The 18,430-nt window shown below is 44.6% G+C and overlaps 2 protein-coding genes across 10 annotated transcripts in view; one reads left to right on the forward strand and one right to left on the reverse strand.

Annotated features, from left to right (window-relative positions):
• LOC133252737 (transducin-like enhancer protein 1) overlaps positions 1-9,602 on the reverse strand; it is a 92,983-nt gene extending 83,381 nt beyond the window's left edge. For all 9 annotated transcript variants that reach the window (XM_061425616.1, XM_061425612.1, XM_061425615.1 and 6 more), the window contains exons 1-4: positions 8,284-9,602; positions 7,402-7,502; positions 5,900-5,963; positions 5,742-5,786 (exon numbers count right to left, since the gene is read on the reverse strand). In XM_061425616.1, coding sequence (XP_061281600.1) covers positions 5,742-5,786; positions 5,900-5,963; positions 7,402-7,502; positions 8,284-8,307 — 234 coding nt within the window. In that variant the 5' untranslated portion in view covers positions 8,308-9,602. The remainder of the gene's footprint in view (positions 1-5,741; positions 5,787-5,899; positions 5,964-7,401; positions 7,503-8,283) is intronic.
• The window catches only part of LOC133253475 (uncharacterized), a 40,573-nt gene continuing 30,765 nt past the window's right edge, over positions 8,623-18,430 (forward strand). Inside the window, exons 1-3 of the mRNA XM_061427076.1 lie at positions 8,623-8,771; positions 8,855-9,320; positions 9,401-10,033. Coding sequence (XP_061283060.1) covers positions 8,623-8,771; positions 8,855-9,320; positions 9,401-10,033 — 1,248 coding nt within the window. The remainder of the gene's footprint in view (positions 8,772-8,854; positions 9,321-9,400; positions 10,034-18,430) is intronic.

Below are 18,430 nucleotides of genomic sequence, written 5' to 3' on the forward strand. Positions count from 1 at the left end.
ACACTCTCTCTCTCTCTCTCTCTCCTTCAAGCACCAAGCCATATTCATGGAACAATCCTATGGCACATTTCTTACTACAGAATTCACCAGTTCCATTATCGAACACTATTTTTGAAGCTATAAATGCCTAATCTTGTCAAATCAGCCAACCTCCCAGAACAGCTGTCTAAAATTTAATTAAAGACCATTAAACCAAATAGTCCACATCAAACGTACTGGTCCTAAGAATTTCAATTTTAAAAAATCTGAAGCAACAGCTAAGTACCAGGGAAGGGAAGGGTAGGAGGCAGGGGGCATAGGAGATGACTGAGTCAGTCAAGGCTTAATGAGAGCCCAGTCAGTTTCTTAGTTTCCTCAAATTTAATCCAAGCCTGGAGACCACAAAAGTTTAATAATAGACAAGTCAAAGACTCAGATCTAGGGAAACTCAAAATGGTTCCAGGAGCCAGTAACTGAATATATCTTTAGTGAAACTACCACACAAGATACTTATTTAAATATTTGCTAAAGGAACAGATTTTCTTTCTGTGTTTCTTAATAAACACTGTTTGAAGGGACCTCTGAAGCCTCCAGACAGATTCTCCTCAGCTGACATATACACGGAGCTGGGTTTGAAGTCCGGTGGAGGGTGCTCCTTGCTCTGGAGGAGTGAGTCCCCTCTGCAGGGCAGAGGTCTACGTCAGAGTCTGTCTAGTCTCATCACCCTCTTCTCAGAGCCGGAAACCAGGGTCCAGGCAACTTGTTAATGACCCACCCCATCGCTAACAGGGTCCCTAATAAGTGACTTCAGTCAGCTCTATCTTACACCCAGATAGATCCCACACATCACTGGGACATTCCACCTCGCCCTGTCCTCTGGAGATGCAGAGCAAAGAGGAGGGGAGGGCGGCTCTCTGACCCCACATGTGCCTCCCTGGCCTCACCTCACCCTATTCCCAACCCTGTTAGATTCTGCCCCTACATAAAATGCTGGCATTTTGTTCCTCACGGGTTTTTTGGCTTTGATCTCGAACTTTAAAAATATTTAAAAAGCTTGATGGTTGGATGGCATCATCGACTCAAGGGGCATGAGTTTGAGCAAACTCCGGGAGACAGTAAAGGACAGGGAAGCCTGGCGTGCAGCAGTCCATAGGGCTGCAAAGAGTGGGACACAACTGAGCGACTGAACACAATGAGGCTTTCTGATACCTCCCTTAAACTCTGTGCCCAAGGCAAATGCCTTACTCACCTACCCTAGTCATGGCCCTGGAAAGAAACCCACAACGAGCCCAGCTATGGAAGGGGTCAGGAGGGTGCTGTGTAAGGAGCGAAGGATAAAAACAAACCAAAAAAAAAAAACACAAAGGCTAATCTTGCACCTCGGAATCTAGGTTCTACACACAGGGAGCTTTATCTCTTAACTCCTACTTGTAAAGGACAGGCCTGGCTAATGAAATGAAGTGAGGGACCACTCCAACCTTGATGACAGCTGTCTTCTTTGTATTACAAGATGGAGGTTTAACTCCAAGTGCCTATACTCCAGTTGATCAGTTCCATTCGGAGATGCTGACTTAGAAAAAAAAGAAAAAGATCTCAAAATGAGAAGCTGTAGACTGAAAACCCACATGATTTAAAAGCAGGAAGAAAGATAAAGCGTACAGACAAAATAATAAGGGTCACATCTAAGGAATTAACCCACGAGTGAACCCCTAAAAGTTCCACCACAACACTTTTAAAACACTACTGAAGAACATTTCTTTCTAGAGAGGAACTTTAAAGCACTTACCAAAACTGTGAAAGCAGTTTTAACTCCAAAATTTATATGGTCTGAGACACTGTGCTTGCTGAATTATCACACAGAGTTTTGAAATGTTCAGCTCTCATCTTTTTTTTTTCCTTCCTTCTCCTCTCCTTCCCCACCCCACAATCAGGACTGCAGAAAACCTTCCTACTAGTCCTTTCATTTATTTTTAAATTCTTCCACCACCCTGGAGAGCCCTAAGCACTGCCTGCTCTTCAAAAGAATACAGGCACAGAGAGGCAAAGTAATCAATCAAACTCACTGCATTGCTGGGTTTCAACTAGGAATCCTGATAACGCGTTTCATGGTTTTTTTTTTTTTTGGGTCTTAGGCCTATTTTAACCTGTGGACAGTGTTGCTCAGTTAGTTACAACTTTCTACTTGCCCACAGCTGTGGCCTCCACCCACCAGTCAGTACTGCTGATATTCCTAATTTCTACAATATGTGCCTTGCCCCAAGCTGTCTTGCAAATTGTGAAATTGGTCAAAACAGATAAAGATCAAACATAGGCACGCAGCAAAGTAGATTTAGGTCGCTAAACACAGGCTCAAGTGTGATTCCACTACTGGCCTCATCCTCCAAAGGCAGCAGGGTTGGAGGAGACACGGAAGAAGCACTGAATGGGGAACCAGGTGACCCAAACTCAAGTTTCAGTAGATTCTTGGCCCTGACAAGTTGCAGACTCTGAGCATTTGGCCCCACATTACAAGGCAGAGCACAACACCTACCCAATCTAACACCTAGCCAATTTTCTTCAGAGGACAAGGCCAATTTGCTTTTGAAAACTAAGTGCTGTACAAATTCATGCCACTAATGACAACTTATGGCATGGCTTTATCAGTGTGCTGAACAGGTACACAAGTGGGATAAATAAGCCCTAAGTAAGGATTTACAGTGCATGTTGTTCCCCAAAATATAAATGAAACAATACCATGCCACATGACAGAAAAAAAAAAAAAAAAAAAAACTTTATCAAGCTGCCAAATACACTAGGCACAGTCCTAACCTCAAAAACAGCTAGACTCACGTTAACCTATTTTTTCATGTACCTGAACACTGGTGGTATCAGAATTGCTCCAGCTTTCATGAACAGTCCCCACCTTCCTGTATAGAGATATCTAGAGTTTACATGACCTACCTGAAAACAGACAGACAGGTGGGAAGCTATAAAAAGCACAAAGGAAAAAAATTTTGTCTTCATGCTACAATTAGAGATTTAAATATCCATGACCACCCTGATTTCACTGACTTTTTGGTAACTGGCCACAGATGGCAGCAGAGAAAGTAAGGGGAAGGCTTATCAGGAAGTGTTGACACACGGACTGCGGGCACCAAACCAGCTAAGGAAACCACAATTATGCCATTCTTGATCTGGATGTACTTCCACTTTCAAACTTCCAGACGCAAAAGGTGGTGGTGAGATTTGACACTGAAATCTCTCAAACTCACCCCTCAACAAAGCTGCTGAAAGGTGGGGAGGAGAGCGGTCGTCACGCTGGAGACAAATCTTAACAACATTAAAGGACTCTCCATGGAAAGTTTCCCCATCACTGCATTTTTTTTTTTTCCAGTAACAAAGATGTTGTCAGAAATGACAATTTTTTGTGTCCCCTGATGATGCCTTGCTAGCATTTGGTTATAAGCCATAAAGCAGGACTAATTTCAGCCTGTCAGGAGTCTTGCTAATGCCCAGTTTCCCCCTAGAGAGAATTCCTGTCAAATCTAATGAGAGCTCCAAAGGCCCTCTCTACAATATAATGAGCACTTAGGCCATGCTGGTGATCAGGCGGCAAAAAGCATCAATTTGAGCCTGGCTACACCCTGGGGGCCAGACGTCACCAGTTTTAATAAGAATTATGATTACTAGCTGCACCAAATGCCTCCTCAGAACTTATTATTAATGTGTGACATTCAGAAGGGTGTTTTTCAAATGTAAGGCCACTTTAAACTGAATTACAGCACGGCTTTGCGTACTACTCTAGTTAAGGGTCTGTCAGCATTTACGATACAAACCAAATTTCAGGGGGCTTAATATCCTACTATGGAGAACACAACATCTCTCAGCTTTTCACATTTTTCAAATTACTGAACCAATTATACACAGCATATTATTAACGCACACTGGCTCATGAACAGACAATATATACCCACAAATGCCCAATGGAGTCCAGAAACTCGTTAGAAAACTATTTTCACACCATGGGGTTCCTGATCCTCCTTATCCCTTCTTCGTTTTGATAGAAGTCCTCCACCAAGTAACTTACAGGAACCGAGGAGAATTTCACACCTCCTGTAGCTCCCCCAATAAATCCAGCACCAATACACATCACACAGAGGTGGCGTTCCCCTGTACGGAGTCAGTGAGGTTATTACATCCTTTGAGTTCATGAGTTTAAGAGAAAGCTCAATCTCCTCCTTACCCTTCCAGAAAATTTGTTGGGGGAAAAAAATGTGCCTTTAGGGTAACTTTAAAAAAACAAGGTGGCACATTAGAATCCTCCACCAAGTTTTTTTGCATAATTCATTTAAATGACCATATATCTCAGTATAATTACTATCAATAAGTTACAATTGCCTCAATCAGGCACTGGCCCCTTTAAGCACATAGAAACAAAGACACAAACCCAGCAGAAACTAGGCTACCAACTTTGCAAATCGGAACAGAACTGGCATTTTTAAAGGCCCATTACACTGCTAATGAAAAGCCTTGAACTTAACCATCTCCTTCCAAACACGTATCTGAGAACAGATCTAAGGTACACGATGATAACATAACATTATGAAATCTATGATGAATTAAAAATCAAAGAGTGCAGAGTTACAAAAGCAGAATTCAACTCTGAAATACACTTGCTTAATGAAAGTCTTTGAATATAAGGAAGATCTGAAGGCTGAACTAATCAATTTCTCCACTGTGCCCCAGCCGGTCAGCCATGCTCTTTAATTTAATGAAACAAGGGTTTGAGATGAAATAGCACATATACATCAAGTAAGAATTGTATTGTTGCACTTTGAAATGTGTCCAACTGTGCAACTTCATCTGATGATAATTTTTTAAGAGGCAATCGATTTCTAAAAGACTTATTGTACCAGAGTCTTGATGAAAAAGTGAATGTCAGCATATCTCCAGAATACTTACACCCTGCCATTAATGCTTTCTTTGGCAGACAATGACTACTCAATCGAGGGTCCTTTGGGCTGAGCAATCATTTAGCTTTTCTTCTCTTATGAGGTCCTTAGTGCCTTGTTCCAGCTCAATACTCTTTTTATACACCATTATAGTAGCCATAAGTGTGAATTTTATGGGAACTTGCAAACTCATAGTCATAGCTTGAGCTTTCCAGTCACTAATCTTTTCATGCTTTTAAAACCACTAGGACTGAAGCAACTCCCAACATACGCTGTGGTCATATAAGGATGGTTTTTTCACCTCCAAACCTGTATCAACTGAGACATTTTTTAAAAAATTGTTTGCTAATATGCCACTAATCCTGAGTGTCGCTTTATGTAGCCCCCAAAACTCCATAGTTCATCTTATACCTTGTTTAACCTGAGTAAAGAAACTCCTGAATACCCATCTTTCTCCCAAAGGGCCACACTTCTTTCCAAATCAGCACAAAAACGTTAGCTATTCTGAACTTCAGAACTTGACAGGATATCCACGTCTTCCAAGAGGAGAATCAATGTATCCAGGCAGTAAAGTCAAGTCAAAGCCTCGATTCCAACCTGCCTATAAACAGGCTAGTTTACACTTCCAAAGCACCTCTCACCTAGGAACTTAAACATTCTATAACTGTCAAGAACCAGCTCTTGCTCCAGAACACCGCCCCCCAATTCCCAGGAAGGGAAACCACGGCTGAAACATGGCATGCAGATACCTCCCACTACAGAGGACAAAGCCAGCACTATAGAATCATGACTTTATTTCTCATTTCAACTTGAGACTTCACTAAAGCTTACCTGTTTATGCATTTCTATGTTTAATCCATATGACATTTCATAATACTGTAAAAAGAAAAAAGAACCAAGTATTTCATTAACTCATGTTCTGTAACGCCGAGAACACATATTTGTTACTATTACATGAAAAGGGAAAAAACCTCATCTTTGATACCTACCATCACATAGTGCCTCTGCATTTCTGTCTTTTCACTTGCCAGTTTCTCACATTCCAATTTAAGGCTACGAAAACAAAACAGGCAACTTAATGTAAACATTATGTCACTTGTTTTAACATCTGCCTCACATATTTGCACTTCAAGTAAAAACACAGACCAATTTGGAAAAGCCATAAACTATCTAGGTAAACACCCAAAAGCTTTGTCCTTGCATGAAATGGGGAAAAGGAATAAGAGGAACAGTGCAAGGTATCCACTTAGAAACTAAGCTTTTCCTTCTTCGTGCATACCTGCTCTGATGCCAAGACCAAAAGATCTGTCAAAACCTCTGATCTACTCAGAAGACTGATTTCTCCTCATGGTCATCTGTTCACTCCTACTTGCTTCACTGCATCAAAGTTTGCTTCCCTGGACTTAACCAAAATCTGGCCTTTGTATAACCTTCAGTCTCAGGCATAGGCTGTGTCACCTCTGCCAACTCAGTCTCTTGGTTTGAAAACTGTACCTGTAAAGTTACTTCTACAATTGTTGGTCCCTTTTAATACCTTTGTTTTTTAATTCCCTGCCAAAATATGTCATATAGCTTCTGCAATTAAAGTGGGCTGAAGTCCTCCCTTCCTGGTAAACATGGTGTGGGCAGGGATGTTTCAAGCTCTAGAGACTATTATCTTCAAGTAGACAAAAGGTCAATAGTCAGAAAGCCTCTGACAAAAATAAGAAAGTTCACACCCCAGCAGCTGTGTGCTTTCTCTGGGGCATGACAAAAACAAAACCTGTCATTACAGTTATTTCTTAGCTCTAATCAGCTAAGATTTCATAGAAACGGGAACAAAGTAACATTTCTAGAAAATTTACTATGGACTGGGTGCTTTACAAATAGCTTTCTTTATAAATTTTCTGAAGCAGCTTTCATTAGATGAAGAGACTAAAGGTGAGATGACTACAAATGTGACTCCAATCCCGTGCCCTACCCAAACCAACCCAGAATGAAGCCAAAGCAGGTGAGCTATCCCCTAAACACATCCACAGCACCCCCACTAAGGATGGGCACAGCTAAAAGCATCTGCCCTCCCATAATGGACTTTGCCTCAAAGAACCCATTCTAATATGGCAAACAGCGATTTCAACACTGGCTTTGCCTCTCTGAACCTGCACTCCTGAGCTGGGGCATCGACTGAACCAAGCTCAGCCTGTTGCAAAATAAATACATGAAGTGCAAATATTGACAGTTCTCATGCAACTCCTAAATACACGAAAAAAGGCTCCTTGGAACAGGAGCAAACGGGCAAAGGGGAAACAATGGGAGGAGGAGGAGACAAGAGAAGAGGCGGCCCGGGAAGAGCAGGGGAAAGGGGTAACGTGAATGACAGGTCTTAACTGTGACTCCACGCGCCACCGCCTGGACGCAAGTACTAAGTACAGCTGCCGCCACCACCAGGATGGGCGACCCGGGGCACAGCGCTGCCCGGGCGACCACTCACCGGGCGCGGCGCGACACGCACCTGTGATACTGCGCCTGCAGGAACTGAAATTCCTCTTTAATCCGGTCCAGGGATTCCGGGATAGTGAACTTGAAGGGCTGGCCTGCAGCCTGGTGCGGCGTCTAAGGGCGACCAGCGAGGGGGACCGAGCGACGGGGATGCGGGCGGTTGGATAAAGCAGTCGGAGTATCAAAGAGTGGGTGGGACATAAACGAAAAATAAAGTTAGAAGTGGCACCAAACGGAGTCCCGAACTCCAATTAGCGCTTCACTTGGGGAGAGGGAAGGTGGACCTTCCCAGATCCGAAGCTCCTCAAATGACGCTCGCAGCCTCTTCCAGCCTCCAGGGCGGGCCGCGGTAAGTGCGCCTGGGTCACCTGGTTGAAGGGACAAGGGTTCCCGGCGGCGGCCGTGGAGGACCTGGCCAGACTGTCGTCGACGACGCCGCCTCCTCCCTCAGGGGGCGATAATGACCCGGGGGACCAGAGGAGAAAACTCCCTGATGTTCCCCGTTCCCAGAGTCGCCGGGGCCACCTCCAGGCGCGCCGGAACCGGGGCCTCATTGATATGTAAATAGGCGAGACGAGAAACAAAGCGGGGGCGCACTACCCGCCTGGGGAAGGGAGAGGATACGGCCGCGGGAGAAACCCCAGTCTCCCCAAGCGCCCCGCCCGCCCAGTCTAGACGTCAAGTAGGAGGGAGCCTAGAGCAAAGGGGTTGAATTGAGAGTTTCAGCCCCCTTCCCACACAGGAGGAGAGGGCCCGGGACCTCCCAAGTCTTGTACCCTTGGAGGCCAGGGGGCTCGGTCAGATTGTAGCAGCCACCCATCTCCTCACCGCACAGAAAGAACAACTACCACTCCGCCACCTCCCTTCCCCCCACTCCGCCACCACCGCGCCTCACCGGGTGCCGGCTCTGCGGGAACATCGCTCTGGCGGCGGCCGCGGCTCTGTTCCCGGGCAACTCAATTCTCCGCTCAATTTCCAACTTTAATCCCGCCGAGGAAAATTAAGCCGGGAAGCCAGGCAGAAGCGGGCAGCGCGCTGGCCACGCACGCAGGCGCGCTCGGCGGGACGCACAGGCCACTCTGCTCCCGCCCGTGCGGACTCCCGCGCTCAGGGCCACATCACAGGGCACTCCGGGCCCGGCCGCACCAAGAACCTGCGGGACGCCGCTGGTGCTCGTGGGGAGGGCGCGGGGGCTGCGCTTCCACCCGAGGGCCTCGGCCGCCCGGGCTGAGAGATGACGAGCCCGGTGACTCGGTGCTCCCCTCGGCAATCCGCGTGCGCCGCAGCGGTCCCGGGCAACAAATCCAGAGAAGGACTGCTCTCCTTTGCTCTTCTCCCGGCCCGCCTCTTCTTCGGGTATTCCCCGAGGCGCCCGCCGGCGAGGTGCAGGTGGCGCGGCGCCCGCGGCTAACCCCACACAAACAAACCTGACTGTGTTCAGGGGTGACCCCCTCGGGCCCAGGCAGCGCTCACGACCGGGAGCTCGCAGGCTCCCGTGAGGCGGCGGGGTGCGAGGTCCCGGTGGCAGCGGAGGCTCCCCGCCCGGCGCTCCGCAGCTTTAACCCGAGACGAGGAGCGCGGGATGACGACGAGGCGGGGAAAGTGCGGAGGGCGCGCCGGGAGGCGGCTTGGCACGCCCAGTGCGCCGGCTCTGGGTGTTCTCCGAGGTTGCACAAACCCTCCTGGGCCGACGGGTCTACTCCGCCGAGGGCAATCCCGCAGCCGCCCGCTGCTCCTCCAGACCTGGGCGCATCCAGGCGCCGCGGCCCGCGCGCACTCGTCCTGCACCGCCGGCCAGACCTCTCCGGACCCTTTCTCAGAGCCTCTCTGTTGATCCCCTTTCTTTCCTTCTCTTCCTCTGCCTCTCCTCAAAGGGCGCTCCAGCCCGCTCCAAAGTTCTCTCACGACCCGGAGAAAGACATACAAGAGACGGTGAGGAAAAGCCCAAGAGTGCGCTCCGCCGCTCGGCCTCCCTCCCGGGCCGGCAAACTCCGCGGGCAAGTCCGGAGTAGTCGCGGAGGCGGTTAAGTTGCCGAGGGCAGGCGGAGGTCCCGGTTGGTGGCGCGGTTCCCGCCCGGTCCTGCGAAGGCGGGAGTGGCGCAGTCGGCTGCCTCGGGGACGCAGGACACAGGGTACCCGCCGCCGCCGCCGCCGCCGCTGCTCCTGCAGCCGCCGCTCCAGCCGCTGCCGCCGCCCGCGCCTCTCGCGCCGGTTACATTAACACGCGGTTTCACACTCCGGAGCTAACCAGCGCCGGCCCCGCCCAGCACCGCGCGGGCGGGGGGCGCGAGCGCGGAGCCGGCAGGGGACGTGAGCCTGTCTGGTGGAGGGGGGTGGGGGGAAGGCCCTCGTCAGCCAATCGCTTACGGCGCGCCCAACGTGGGGTGCTGACGAGAAGCCTCCCCAGAGCCTATGGCAGCGCGGCACCGGACAGGCCGTCTCACCCGGTCCCCCTCTCCTCTCCCACCCCACTTGCTTCCATCTCCGCCGTCTCCCCCGTCTCCCCTCCCATCCACCCCCACCACTCCTCCGCCAGCCGCGTCCTCCCGGGCTCGGTGAGGAACTGTTCCTGGAGGAGCCGCGGGATGCCGAAACCAGCCAATGGGAAGCAGCGAGACGCGGAGATTGGCACGGTGGATGGGAAGGTCGGTAGGAAGGAGAGCGGCGGGGCCGGGCTGTCAATCAAAGTAACGTGGGGTCGGCGAGGGAGCGCGCGGGAGCGCGCGAGCAGGAGGGACACGCGAGCGTGCAGCCTCGGAAGCCGGGGGTTCGAGTTTGCAGAAATCCTGCCACTTGTTCACTTTTCCCTTTAATGAAAATCCTCAGATCTCAGTGAAAGTAACCCGGAGACTAACCGCGTAGTTTCTTAAGAGGGAGAGTGGGTGCTTTTTGGTAGTTCAAGCCAAAGGTGTCTTTCGGAGGCCCCTGTTCGATGCTACTCTACAAAGTGAGGTCATATTCAAAATTTCTGAAAAACAAAAAAATTTCTGTGAGGATTGTTTTCCCTTGAGCTGTCTTTACGCGGATGCCCGAGGAGTGGACTGTGCACTTCATGGAAACTGCATAAATAGGCAACTCATTGGCTGCGTAGATACACTAGCGGCTTAGGACTAGGCTTCTAATGCCCACGCCCCCTTTTGCACTCAAGGTGGTAGGAATTGTTTTTTATTGGAGTATTTCAAACCACCTTGGAAAAAGATCGACCTGAGTTGGGGCGGGAGGGATACCCGAGGAGATGTCAGGGTAAGCCTGGCGCGTCCCGATCAAGGATGAGATGTTTTGCCCGCCGCGCGAAATCTCGGGTCCTTCTGTTTTAAAGTCCCGATTTCGCTGTACTGGGTAGAAGAGGGCTACTGAGAGTTCCAGGGGCCTCTCAGGAACACGACCACGAGTCTGTTTCCAATTTCCAGAAACAAAGGGAGACAATGGGATAAACAGCATTGAGACCTGAAAAACCTGTCCTGCCCACCTCACCCCCATAGTTCGGGTGGTACCCCCGCCCTTAAGCTATGTAAGGAGCTAAATGGGAAGCTTTGTGGAAAAGACGTCGAAAAAAATTCTTATGAGCTGGAACTTGACTTGAAAAGAATTTTAAGATTTTAAATAAACGGAGCATACTGCGTAAATCTCCAGTTTTTGTCAGTTTTTCTAAAATACATCCCACAGAAAACCTTCAATATTGCTGCTTTTATACGTTAAAGAGCAGTTCAGTTGAGCTATTTCCACATGATTGGTAAGTGAATAATGCTGTTTTAGCCAAATAGGGGTGAATTCTTCCATGAGAAAGACACATCTTTGACAAGCATTCATCTAATGTTGGAATATACTTCAGTTTTTGGTGTTAATGGCCCCCATGTTCCCATTATTTTACTTTCAAGAGAATTATGGAAAGGCATTTATTTAAACAGAAATACAATTTATTCGAAGATTTGCTTTTACAGAGATCTTTTCCTTGAAATATTAAAAGAATCATTTTAGATAATACGTTTCACTGGTGGAGTTCTTAAATATGTATGATATTGATTTGTCTATAATTGGATCAATCCCAAATATCAATTATAAATGAAAAATTAAAGGAGCGATTTTAGCCAGTCTGTACAACGCCATAGTAATTCTCAAACAAATTCAGAATTGTGGCTCATTAAGTGGGGTTAAAGGAGTGGGTTCTATTATTCATTTCTGCTGACATTGGAAATGAATAGCAAGGAAGCACTGCCCCTTTTCTTGGTTATATTTAGTGATGAGAGCAGTCTTGCTCCACATACAGGAGTTTTTGAATCATACAACCATGGGTTGGCAACCTGTTAGTTGTTCAGTCCCTCAGTCGTGTCTGAGTCTTGCAACCCTATGAACTGCAGCACACCAGGTTTCCCTGTCCTTCACTGTCTCCCAGAGTTTGCTTAAACTCATGTCCATTGAGTCTCTCTTTCTGGAGCTGTTTCTCCACTTTTCCCCAGTGACATACTGGACACCTACTGACCTGGGGGGCTCATCTTCCAGTGTCATATCTTTTTGCTTTTTCATACTGTTTGTGGGATTCTTGAGGCAAACATACTGAAGTAGTTTACCATTCCCTTCTCCAGTGGACTACATTTTGTCAGAACTCTCCACCATGACCTGTCTTTCTTGCGTGGCCCTGCGCGGCTTGGTTCATAGCTTCCTTGAGTTGGGATTGGCAACCTATGTGCCTTGAAATCACATAGTATTGGGTCACGTATACCAGTCTATGGTTGCTTCATCCCGTAATCAGCTCCAGGGTTGTGTAGAAAGTTCTTGGATTCCACAAATATGCCTCTGCATGCGGGAACAACTAGGGCAACCAAGACTTCATGGCTTTACCCAAACTTTACTTTGATTTACTGGCACATGCTAGTAGTTAAGTTTAAGACTTCTCTGGTGGCTCAGACAGTAAAGCGTCTGCCTACAATGTGGGAGGCCAGGTTCAATCCCTGGATTGGGAAGATCCCCTGGAGAAGAAAATGGCAACCCACTCCAGTACTCTTGCCTGGAAAATCCCATGGACAGAGGATCCTAGTAGGCTACAGACCATGGGGTCGCAAAGAGTCAGACACGACTGAGCAATTTCACTTTCAGAGAAGTTAAAACAGGAGTAAAAATGTTGCTACTTCTCACCCTTCCTCATCCCCTTCAAAATGTCTTCTAACACATTTTTGTTTGTTTGTTTTAATTTTAATATGTATTTGTTTTGGCTGTGTCGGGTCTTAGCTGCAGTACGCAGGGTCTTTAGTTGCAGCATGTGGGATCTAGACCAAGGGTGGAACCTGGGCCCCTTGTATTGGGAGCCCAGAGTCTTACCCCTGGACCACTGTGGAAATCCCTAATACATTGTCAGTCAGTAAGTCAGTCAGTTCAGTCACTCTATCGTGTCTGACTCTTTGTGACCCCATGGACTGCAGCCAGGCCAATGTTCTCTAATATAACTTTTCACAGCGAACGTGTCTACTCAACCATATTTCCTAGTCTGCCAAAGGGGAAAATTAGAAATTTTCTTTTATTTGCTTATTTAAATTTTTTATTTTGTATTGGGATATAGCTGATTAACAATGTTGTGACAGTTTCAGGTGAACAACAAGAAATTCTCTTTTAACTCGTGCTTCTTTACCAGTAGAGTTTGATACACCAGGCCTTCTGATTTCCTTCTGATGTAGTATTTGGCGAAAAGAAAGAATACTGATTTGAAAATTGAAAGGCCTTCAATTGTGTGCATAAAGATGGTTGGTTTTCGATGGCTTCTTTCTCTTACAGCGCATCCTCCTTGAGAGAGGAGGCTGGGCCCCCTTTCAAGGTCATTTTTCCTATGTGATTGTCATGCTGTAATAATTATACTACAAAACTCTCATCAAACTGCATTACAAATGATGGTGTTTAAACAATCAAGTAGCTTTAATCTTATGTTTTAAATAAATAATATATGTGCAGATTGCCTACAGCCTATTTAAAGGAAAATAGTTCTACTCACGAAATCTGTAATTTTGGTCTTCTGTTTAAAGTCTGTTAACCATAATCTTCTTTACCTTTAACATTCATATGTTGATGATGTTTTTACATGAAATATTAAGTACTCTGCTTCCATAGGAAATTGTCTCTGAAAAAAATTCCCTCTTTATCCTCTGCAAGAAAACAAAAAGATTGCTCTTTATCATTGATGCATGTATGTTTCCATTCATTTGTTGCTGAGTTATCAGATTTTCAATTCACTAATAGTATAAGTGATTACAAAAACTAGGTGCTATCTGTAGTATAGGTACTAGACACAATAGGAAGAATTATGAATGCTGGTCATGGAAATTATACATCTTTTAAATCTGTCACTTTTTTATTTGAAATAAATACTAATTACACACATTTTAAAAAGATCACTTTTGTCATTTTCTCTTCCTTTCAGCTGTTACACATTTTCTCATTTGACTTTTTTTTTTAAACTGGAAGTTTTCTTAAACCTAAGAATGCAGGGTCCAGAAGAAATCTTCCCAGCATTGCTTTATAACCTTTTTCCCTCAGCATTTTACCAAAGAAAAGAACAGGATGGGCATGGGGTTGGAAGGGAGAAAGCAGAGAAGGAAAGGGAAAAAAAAGTCAGTAGCAAATCCATGAAGCAGTAAAACCTCAAATAAAATCACATCCAAAGAATCTCTTGCGGTTTCACACAATATGGTAAAATTAGAGATTGCAGGAAACCAACTAAATTAAACTGGGAGCATTTGAAGAGAAATGAGCAGACTTTATGAAAATGACACATTGACTGACCAGTATGCTTTTTTATCAACAATTTCTTTGTTAAAACACAGATCAAAGGAACCTGCATATGTTTTCATTTTGTTCTAACTAGAAAATTACATCCAGATGTTTAATAGGCATTTGGTTGGTTTTTCAGCATTGATTAGATATGTTGGTTCTGTTTGCTTACAAGTGTAGCCGGATCATTAGCTAATGCAAAGAAATGTTTGCTGTGAGTTGCTAATTAGGGCTTTTGGAAACCCTCCATGCTCAAGAACAATTTGTACAGTGGCCAGAGAACTTGTGGGACTTGGGGAAGTTGTTTTCCCTTCTCTGTCAGGGTGGGGAGAAGCAAACAGCCCAGTCCCTAATCTCCTTTTGCCTAGGGGGATTGCGATGCTACCCCTGAGGATTGGAGTGCAAATAAATTAGGAAGAGACCACACAGGCACTCCCAAACACAGAGATAAATGTGCTGTTTCTGGAACCACCGCCGTGCTGTCTTTGAGGGTGGGGGGAGCGAATATCTAAAACGCCGAACATCAACATGTGGAAGATGCTCAGTGCTAATGTTATCAAATACACAGTCTTTTTAAGTATACTTTAGAGACAGATGGAAAAGCCCTTTATGATAAACGAGTGTACTTGAATTCATTACTGTAGTACTTATAATTAAAAATGTCTCCTTTGCAATTTGAGTACATTTACAGGGTACAAGAGACCAAGCTTTGGAAGGGGGAGGCTGGGGCTGCTGAAAGGAATGAGGGAGCGGAATTTGGGAGAGGAGGATGAGACTGGGAGGAAATGCAGTGTTTACTTTCAGAGCCCACCCACTTGTTTACCTTGCTAAAGCCCCAAAACTTGTCGGAGATTAGCCATTCACACGGTATTCAAATAAACTGTTTGAGAATTTGAGGCACCAGGCGGATAAACTTCTTAGCTGGCCAATCATGTTTTAAAAAACACTCGCCTGCAGAAGAAACCACCTCAGCCAGGGCGAACTTGTGTTTATTTAAGTCTGAACTTCTAGAGAGGTGGAGGTCCAAAATAGCCTGTGTTTATAAGTCATCCTAGAAGTGCAGATACAAATGTTCTTCTCCATCTCACTGCCCCTTCTAGGCCTGTTTACATCTCTTGCCCGTGTATGGAGCACGTGTTAATTTGTTAATGTGGCCTGGTACTAGTTGGAATAATACACACTTTTTTTTTTAACTTTTCAGTTTAGCATTTAGCTCAAGAGAAGCTGAAGGGTATTTCATAGACAAAAGAAAAAGTAGTTAAAGGAAGTACCTTTGACGCTCCTTCCTAGGGATTCACATAAAGGAGCAAACTTTGTTGATTTAATAATTCTCTTCAATGACCCACTTTACCACAGGCCTTGGACTTACTAGGAAAAATTACACAGGGGCACCTTTCCTCTGCCTTTTCTTTGGGAGTATCATTTAAATAACTTTTCTTCCTGGAGCTACACAGTTTCTTTGAAGGGTTAAAGCTGAGTTCAGCTAATCTCTGATCTCTTGATGTTCCTCACTGGTTGAAGGCAGGTGAGCCCTGGAGATGAAAAATGGGATAGATAGCAAGTGAATATTTCAAATACTTGCGTGGCTTCTAGAATGCTAAGTGTAGACCTAGATGAACAAGTCAAGTGACATAATTACAGAATGTTGGAACATTTCATGAGACAACTGGCCTCTGCTCTAAAATTCAGTGTCATGAGAGGGGAAAAAAAATGGAAAGGACTATTCCATAAAAGCAAAGACGCATGATGAGAATGCAATATATGAATCTATACTGGTTCCTAGGTCAAAAAACAAAAACCCATCACGTATCTGTGAAAGATGTTCTTCACAAGTTTTAATATGGACTGGTTATTAGGTAATATGGGATTATGGTTAATTTTTTTTAAAAATTGTGATCATGTCAAAGGATATTCTGAGAAGATGCTTGCAACTGATGCATGCAACTTCAAATGAAGTCTTCAACTGCAGAGAAAATGTGTAGGTAGAGAAAGAGAAACCAAATCTTCAAATCTGAAAAGAAAGGAAAAGCAAATCTGTAAACAGAAACTGTAGAGTTTAGGAGCAGAGTCTGTCGTTTTTCATTTTACTAACCTTTCAAGTTTTCTGTTTGAAATTTTTCATGACAAAAAGTGGGAAAGCCATTTTAGGTTCATTGTCTGCATCTTTTTCTTCACATGGTAATAGAAATTCCCTTCATAGTTAAAAGATTGGCTTATGATGTTTCCAGTTTTTAAAAGTACGAAAAAAGTGCCCCCCCATCATGTTAAAGCTCTTGTACTAATATCCAAAGTATTACCCAGTGTTTTTCTCTGGATCTTTTAGTTCTTTTATTATTAATGGTATTTTATTTTTTCCCCGCTGTCTCAAATGTCCCTTAGTTATCAATTAACATAAAATGAAAATCTTTAAACAAATTAGGGCATTACATTAGCAATCCTCTAATGCATCATTTTGTGGACCATCAGGCTCAGAATAACCAGAAAATCTACTATAAAATAAGGAACAAAACTACTTACATATTAAGAATAAGATTGTAGCAAATAAATTTTATATCAGTTTCTTAATTCCCATTATAAATAGGTGTTCTGCTGGCCTTTTCATCACTTGAACCCAGCAGTGAAATTTATAAATTGTTAGTTTGATTTGGAAACTTCCTGAAGATTTTTAAATTTAATACTGAAACTGATTATTGCTCTGTGTATTAGGCTTTAAATATTAATCTTGAAAAGGAATGAAAATAGCACTAAATCTTGGATGCTGATGTTATGTTCATCTAGAATCACAGAGGCACATATTTATGATGTGCAAGTAAATAGTTTTCCAAAAAGTTGTGAAAAGTGACAAAGCATAATCTGAGCATTGACTATTGGAATGCCCCATCCATCAGTTTTTTCCCTTTAATTGTGTCCATTTAGCATGAATTTTGTTTTCCCCATTGCCATTATGTTGACTGAAAGGAAACATTTCTGTGACAGTAGTAAACAGATTCCAGTTTGTGTGTGAACAGATTAAATCCACAAGTTCCACTGAAAAACTTGAGTGCCTGACAGGGAGGCAAATATGAAAATACAGAAAAACCAGGACTTTCTACACAGTGTCCAATATTTCTAGCCACCATCCACATAATGCTTATGTAAAGTGAAAACGATAAAAATAACTCCTTCACGATGACAGAAAAAAATCCCTTGGGGACAGAGTTAACCATTCTAATTTCCCCCATTGGCGTTCTCCACACTTCAGAAGAACTGGCAAGCTACAATTGGCACTTGAAAAAGTGTTACAAAACACTGACTAGTATTAGAGAAATGTTGATTAATGTAAACAGCCTGCCTCAAGGAATAATACCTTTCTTAAGAAAACTGGATTTCTAATTAGCATTTCTATGGAGATGGGTATCTCTAGGTAACTCCAGGAAGTGTTTCAAGAAGTTATTTGCCTTTGCTAGTGAAAGGAGGCATTTTCATATTTATATCTTTAATTTCTGAAAACTTCAAAAATTTGATAGGTTAAAAGATCAGTGTGTGTGTGTGTATGTGTGTGTGTTAGTCACTCAGTCGTGTCCGACTCTTTGCACCTCCATGGACTGTAGCCTGTTAGGCTCATTTGTCCATGGGATTCTCCAGGCAGGAATACTGGAGTGGGTTGCCATTTCCTTCTCCAGGGAGTCTTCCTGACACAGGGATTGAACCCAGGTCTCCTGCATTGCAAGCAGATTCTTTACCGTCTGACAGGTCAGTGGGCTTCAATAAAAAAGAACAAATTTTGCCATTTGCAGCTACCTGGATGGTCTTGGAGGGCATTATGCTAAGTGAAATAAATCAGAGAAAGACAAATACTGTATGTTATTACTTAATGTAGAATATAAAAAAATACAACAAACTAGTGAATATAACAAAAAAAGAAGCAAACTCCAGATACAGAGAACAAAGTAGTGGTTACCAGCTAGGAGACGAGGTGGGAAAAGTGGCAATATAAGGGTGGGGGAATGAGAGGTACAAAGCATTGGTATAAGATAGGCTCAAGGCTGGGTTGTACAACACGGGGAATATAGCCAGTACTTTGTAATGATTGTAAATGGAGTGTAACCTTTAAAATATATAAACAATTAAATAATCAATGGACCTTAGGCTTCCCTGGTGGCACAGAGGTAAAGAATCCGCTTGCCAAGGCAGGAGACACGGGTTTGATCCCTGGGTCTGGAAGATTCCCCTGGAGGAGGAAATGGCAACCACTCCAGTATTCTTGCCTGGGAAATCTCATGGACAGAGGAGCCTGACGGGATACA

This window comes from Bos javanicus, chromosome 8, assembly GCF_032452875.1.
Source record: "Bos javanicus breed banteng chromosome 8, ARS-OSU_banteng_1.0, whole genome shotgun sequence".
NCBI classification, from domain to species: Eukaryota; Metazoa; Chordata; class Mammalia; order Artiodactyla; family Bovidae; genus Bos; species Bos javanicus.